Source organism: Etheostoma cragini, chromosome 8 (assembly GCF_013103735.1).
Source record: "Etheostoma cragini isolate CJK2018 chromosome 8, CSU_Ecrag_1.0, whole genome shotgun sequence".
Lineage (NCBI taxonomy): Eukaryota > Metazoa > Chordata > Actinopteri > Perciformes > Percidae > Etheostoma > Etheostoma cragini.
In genome coordinates, this window is record NC_048414.1 from 7,703,292 (window position 1) to 7,710,272 (window position 6,981).

At 38.4% G+C, this 6,981-nt stretch overlaps 1 protein-coding gene across 2 annotated transcripts; it reads left to right on the top strand.

Annotated features, from left to right (window-relative positions):
* Positions 1-173: 173 nt before the first annotated feature.
* Positions 174-5,969, top strand: hprt1l (hypoxanthine phosphoribosyltransferase 1, like). 2 transcript variants are annotated; one of them, XM_034879970.1, is made up of 9 exons: positions 174-592; positions 1,018-1,124; positions 1,394-1,577; positions 1,852-1,917; positions 2,013-2,030; positions 2,446-2,528; positions 3,868-3,949; positions 4,675-4,751; positions 5,428-5,969. In XM_034879970.1, the coding sequence occupies exons 1-9, from the start codon at positions 575-577 to the stop codon at positions 5,441-5,443; spliced, it is 651 nt and encodes a 216-aa protein (XP_034735861.1). In that variant the 5' UTR covers positions 174-574; the 3' UTR covers positions 5,444-5,969. The 2 variants fall into 2 exon arrangements, with proteins under 2 accessions (XP_034735861.1, XP_034735862.1); XM_034879971.1 differs by having other exon boundaries at positions 178-592; positions 3,903-3,949.
* Positions 5,970-6,981: the final 1,012 nt, after the last annotated feature.

A 6,981-nucleotide genomic window follows, 5' to 3' on the forward strand; every position in this document is an offset into this window, starting at 1 on the left:
AGTCTTAATCATTAAAAATATAGATTTTTTAAATATATATATAAAAAGATAGTTTGGTTTAGGTTTGTGATACAATAGTGAATAGGCTTAGCTATCTTGTTTTTGGGTTACAAGCGTCTATAAAAATCCATGAGTAGGCTGCGATATAACCACAGTGTAGTGCTTTAGTGAGAGGACTTGAAAACTGTTATCAGTTATCTTTTTATAACTGCGTCATCTGCAGCTTGTTTAAACTGTTAGCAGTAGCGTTACTGTCACAGTTACCAAAATACTCAAGTAGTATTTGTGACCAATAGCGCATTTTAAACTCGGGTTGCGTCGGACAAATCAGATTAATGGGAAAGTAAACTGGATTCTGACGTAAAGGGATTATACCCCGGCAAAGAAGCATATAGCATGTGCTGCTCGCGCACGCTCGCGGCCAGCAGCGTTCGGTAAAGAAGAGAGCAGCTCGTGCCACCACCAGTCAACAAACCCTCCTCCCTCTCGGTCTCTAGCTACCCCTCTCACTCAGCACCTGAGCATGACTTTTCAGATATTTCACTGCGACTGAACAGGACCAGCCGCCGGCGACATGGCTTCGTATCTGCAGGTGAGGCTGGAAACTGTTTGCTACTGGCTTGTTTCGGGGGGTTTGTTAACTGGTTCACTTGTCAGGGTGTGGTTGTGCTCTGTGCGCGGTAGGCCTGTTTTGACAAACTGCAGGTGGCCCGAGCTCCCCAATGAATATTTGAGTGTGTCAATTGTGCTACACTAAATAAGCGTTTGATGTCCGTTAACGCTCAAATATCAGTGGTGTGTGTGCGGGAATAAACCATGGCTGTGGATAAACAGGTGGCTGAGAGGCTCGGCGTTGCCAGGGGCGCAAGGAATGGCTTCACTTTGATTCACTTTTGGTGAATCGGTCTGGCAATGCGAGACTACTGTCATGACGCGTCTTTAGTGCACTTATCTGTCAGTAGGCTACTGTATACCGTTTTGTGGCGAGTTGAAAAGATGGTCTGCTTCGTGTTTCAGATCGCTGATGATGAGAAAGGCCACGATCTGGACCTTTTCTGTGTCCCCAGACATTATGAGAACGACTTGGACAAGGTGATCATCCCCCATGGGCTTATCATGGACAGGTAAACCAATCACCACCAGCAACAGGCTCTGACACATTTGTTTGACAAATCACTGTAATCCACATCCTGAAGTGCATTTGAATGTGGTTTTGTGAAGCAGGGGTTAAATGTCCAGTGCAGTGAAATGCATTGTAAGCAATTAAGTGCAAAATCATGTAAAGCATCGCCTCCTTAAAAACTACAATAAAACTGTACTGTATTCACCATTGCATCGGTTTTCTGTCTCTCCCTGCCTTTACTATTTTGTGTGTCCTACTTCTCTGACGCAGGACAGAGCGCCTGGCCCGCGACATAATCCGGGACATGGGGGGACACCACATTGTAGCTCTGTGTGTGCTAAAAGGAGGATACAAGTTCTTCGCAGACCTCCTGGACTACATTAAAGCACTGAACCAGAACAGTGATAAATCAGTCCCCCTGACAGTGGATTTCATTAGGGTGAAGAGCTACTGTGTAAGATGCCTTTTGTCATTTAATTTCCAGGAAGCACTTGTGCTAATGTGAGGTGTGTGTGTGTGTGTGTGTGTGTTATGGGCCGACAAATGATAACAGTCTCATTAAATCAGAAATGGGCCACTGCAGTAAACATTATTATTAAAAATTTATATTAAATGTAGATCCGTCGGGAGGATTTTTCTAGGCATTCTAGCAAAATAAGACAAGCGTAATCCAAACTGAGAAAGATAATATTACATTCATGACATTGTCTCCTCTTTGTGTCCCGCAGAATGACCAGTCAACAAACAATGTCAAAGTCATAGGAGGGGATGAGCTGTCCAATCTCTCAGGCAAGGTTAGTCTATAAGTTTGTCAGGCAGAAATGTTTCAATTACACAGTCTTGTATGGCTGTATACTTCATCAAATGTCCTTTTCATTTTATTCTGCAGAATGTTTTAATTGTTGAGGTAAGACTTTTCTTTTTTAGTCTGTTTTTTTTGGGCGATATTTTGGTAAAATCAGTTTATGGGAATTTTATATTGTGAATAAATGTATATCATGATATGGTAAATAACATTTCAATCCAATATTGCCTTACAAAACACATTATATACACATCTGGGCATAAAAAAATGGATTCATCTCTTTATCGTTTTAAAATCCCCATCATTTTACGATATACAGCACATTGTCATGTCGCCCAACCCTTGTAATGTTTATTGCATTTGTTCATTGTTTTAAAAATGGAAGACATCATTTTAGAGTAAAACTAGTTGGAGACAAAATGCCAAAGTCTTTTGTACATGAGTTATTTAATTTTCATGTTTGTATGTGTTGTGTTTATTCAATGTGACCACATCCTGTGTCCTGCATTATAAAAAGGATATTGTGGAGACAGGAAGGACGATGCAGACGTTACTTTCCCTGCTGAGTGAATGCAATCCCAAGATGGTTAAAGTTGTAAGGTAGGCACCATCCAGGAAGCTGAATCATAGACCTCCACTGTAACTGGCATATATGTCCGTAGAGCGAGTGCATATAATAAGGCTCGCAGCTAATGGACGCTGTCCTTTAGGAATGCTTTAGAGATGTGATGTGACGGAGGGAGGGAGTAGCTTAAGAGTTAATCTGCTGCACTAATTTAACAGCACGGTGGAAGTAGAGGCCATTTCTCTAATGTATCCCTGATTGCTGGTTGAAACAAGTAACGGGGGTTTCTTCTGATGCTTGCATAAGATATAGTAGTTTTTTTTTTTAAATCTACTGTATATGGGTAGGGTCATTTGATTTGTATTGTTTTGATGTTGGCCCTATAATCTTGAGATGGTCCGATACCATTTTTTGCTCCCCGATACCGATTCTGATACCTGAACTTCGGCTAATACCGAGTACTGATCTGATATCAGTGTGTCATAAATTTTATTTTTTAATCTTTAACAACTGCATACTATTATGCCTGTATGTACTGTATGTGATATGATTTCTATCTTTGTTGTTGGTGTGGCTCAGGTTAAACTCTCAAACAATGAGTGCTACAGAACTTTTTATTTTTTTTAATCCAGTTTGACAGTCAGTTAAAAACGGAAAAAGAACAAAGTAATTTTAACGTAGATTTTAATTAGGGCTTTATTACTTGGTATGGATCGGTGCATCGATACCAGCATTTTAGGCAGTGTTGGAGGCGATGCCGATATTGGTATTGGTATTGGAACATCTCTACTATAATCATTTATCGACACTGTGTATCTTGGCAAGCTTAACTGAACTAAATAATTAAATACAATATTTAAATGGCCACGTTACCCAATTCACATACACATACAAAAGAAATCTTTTTCCCACATAATCAGATCAGATCAGTTCCTTTAATTGCGACATGAACCACTGACCTTTCTGCTGCCACCCAATACAACCAAGCTGAAGACTCTCTCATTGACTATTTAGAGTTGCTAATTAACCTAACCCACATGTCTCTGGACCGTGGGAGAAAACCCACACAGGCATGGAGGGAGTTAACTCCACACAGAGAGGCTCCAACCTAGAACCTCTCTGTGAGGCGACAGAGTTAACTACGCTCAGAAATAACATGCTCCACTTATTCAGAATCATGTGAATCCCTTTTCCTTCTGTGAATTGAACTTTACGACAGGCGACCTCTTTTAATTGGCTCCACTCGGCCTGTTTGGCCAAGGTGTTGTGTGAGTGTACCAGGCAATAGGTGCCATCTTTCAGTATTAGAACCTACACTGAAAAGGTTGTGGTGACAATTGCTTTTTCTCTTTGGCATGTTAACATCTCTTTTAGGGATTTTGTTTCAAATATCCTCTGTGTAATTCCAGCCTTCTGGTTAAGAGGACCCCGAGGAGTTCAGGGTACAGACCGGACTGTGAGTGCCTCTTTACTCAATTCACACTAAGACATGTTATCTGTAGTCGATTCAGACCATCTGTCCAATCTGAGATTTTTGTTGCACGACAAAAACCAACCTTTGAACGTATCCATTCCACCAAAACAAGTTCCTTACTGAGGCTATTTTGCAGAGGCGCCATTGCTCCCAAGATGATTGTGATTGGTTTGAAATAATAGCTTAGAAGGAAGTGTAGTAACACATCATGCTCATTTCATGCCAGTCACTCACACGTTTGTCTGATTCTTTAAAGGCCTGGTGTTATGTAATAAAGCTGTTTTCCATGCAAGATTAACAGTAATTTTTATGAAAATGTATTCCAAATATAGCCACGCCTGACATTTATATATTCCTGAAAACCCCATGCTCACACTGTCTCTGATTATGTAATGCTTTTAGGTTTGAGTCGAATAATCTCTTTAAGATTGTCCTTCAATGACAGCTGTTACTGGAAGTGTTTTGACTTCCCACTACATAGCACTGACCGCATAGGTCCAACTCTACACACACATAGATCAAAGAGAAAAATGTATTAGTTCACTACAGCGCTTCTGATAACAGTAAATGTTTCCGCGTCTTATTTTAGATCAGGCTGATTTCAGATCAGTGAGTCAAAATGAGTCAGTTTCACTTAATGCACTTAAAAGAAATTGTTTGTTTTCTTTATATGACTCACATTGGTGGTGTCTATATTTTTATTTTAGACATTGGTTTCGAGGTGCCAGATTCCTTTCTGGTGGGCTACGCTTTGGATTACAATGAGTACTTCAGAGATCTCAGTGTAAGTTGGCTGCAGTAAATTACTTAAAATGACAAGTATGAGAATAGACATCTTTTTAAACAATAGCTGTGTTCAAATTCCATGCTACATTTTAATAAATTAACTATGTACATCATACTGATATCATAGATAACAGTTTTGCAGTTGGCAGTTGCAGTTTTTGCAGTTGGTTTGTCAAACTGCAGTTTTTGCAGTATGACAAGAAATCTGTGTAGTTTACTGTTTTGTTCAAACAGGAAATGTGACGCATGCATGTTTATCAATCAAACAAACGCGACTGCCAAGTAAACAAAGAGAACATAAAATGTTTTTCCAAATAATTTTTAATTCTCATTTTGTTTTCTTTTGTAGCTGTGAATAGTATTCTTTTCTTTCTTTTCCTTAGCATGACTGCTGCTGTTTTGAGTACACATTTTGTCACCCGTTAATAGAACTGAACAATCTTTAATGTTATCAATACGCTATTATGACATGTCAAAATGTGAAAAAATGCTTTTGGTGGTGGAGAAATGCTAAATGCCTATACTTCATTCATTTTTTTCTTAAAAGTCTTTGTACCCTCAATGGTAGCTACAGTCATGGAATAGCTTAACAAGAGAATCTAATTTCTGGACAATAGAAATGCATGAAAAACATATATTGACTTGTTTCTGGTGGATTTGTATTTTTTTCACAGCACATCTGTATACTGAACGATCAAGCCAAGGAGAAGTACAAAGTGTGAGCAGATCAAGTGATGCAACGCGATGACTGAAATCTATGAAGACTAGGACCACTGTGAAGCCACTCACTAGCTTTGCTGTGTTTTGAATCTTTATTTATTTTTCTACCTAAAAATCCACAAAATGTGACTTGTGGGTTGTAAATACCTTAAATAATATTTAAGTTCTCCCCTACGAAGAAGTGGGATCAATTATGTATATGAATATGCTGGTTTGGTTGGTAAATTTTAATTTATTTATTCACTAATGTGTATAGACATTACCTGTAAATTACAGTATTATCTTGAAGATAGAAATAGAATAACATTGATTTGTTCAAATCACACGTCTCAGGCTACTGCTTTATGTTCACTGAGCTGTCAGTCAAATTAAAGTAGCCTTCGGTTTACGTTTCTCTTTTGAATTGTACCCTCTTATTATGCCATAAAGTGACTGACTTGGAATGTACTTTATGATTTATTTCATGTTTACAGCAATATAAACCTCGTTAAAATCTTGTCCAGTTTTTTTCTTTTCTGTTGCACTTTTTCAGTTATCTCAGAGGAAGTAACGTTACCAAATTGAATGTTTAAGAGGAAGTAACGTTAACAAATGTAATGTTTAAAATTAACGTATCTTATTTTATGTAGGCCAAAAACGTGTGTTTTAGGTAGAAGCTGTCAAGTGGCTGGCAGTAAATGGGAGTGTAAACTTGGCAGAGGGCAGCTGAATTTGCTTGTGTAACTAGGAAAATTATGTAGACGGTTGATTTATTAGTTTTATTTAGGAGCAACATTTTGTAATGTGTTAAGGCTTCTGGCGTCACCAGTGATGGCATTGCAGTAGTAGCTTACAAAGTGCTAATTAGAGACTTCTGTAATGTCAATACAATAAAAATGGACCTACACAAAGAAGTTTGTTCACTGCTGGCTACAAGTTAGCAATCAAATGCAACAAAGGCTGTTACTTTAATGGTGTTTTCAGCTAACGTTAACAATCAAACAATCATAGATTGCTAAAACGTTTTTGAAATGATTTCCATCTTATTTTATGGATTTCACAAATTTAGTATGACACGTTATGCCGTAAACTGATTAAATCTGAGCATGCGCAACTCGCATCTGGTCTCGACTCAAATCGGTTAGTGACACTGGCTGTCACTCCCCGATGTAAGTCAAGTGCAGATTTGAGTTGCCCATGCGTCACTTTGCGATGAGTGAAGATGTGAGTTACGCATGCGTCATTTTGCAACAAGTAGCATAAGCTACAAGATGCTAACGAGACACTCCTGTAATGTCAATACTGTAAAAATGGACCTACTTAACAAACTTCGTTCACCTCTGGCTACAAGTTAGCAATCAAACACAACAAAGGCTGTCATTTGAATGGCATTTTGAGCTAACGTTAGCAATCAAACAATCATAGATATCTACGTATCTAACGTTTCTGAAATGATTTACATTGTCTTATTTGTATTGTTTGTGATGAGAAAAGTGTATTATTTCATGGATTTCCCAAAATTTCAGTTT

Excerpts from the sequence above, each read along its gene's own strand:
- hprt1l (XM_034879970.1), top strand. Across the intron at positions 2,529-3,867 it reads AAGATGGTTAAAGTTGTAAG|GGATTTTGTTTCAAATATCC; the intron begins GTAGGCACCATC and ends CATCTCTTTTAG. Across the intron at positions 3,950-4,674 it reads TTCAGGGTACAGACCGGACT|ACATTGGTTTCGAGGTGCCA; the intron begins GTGAGTGCCTCT and ends TTTTTATTTTAG.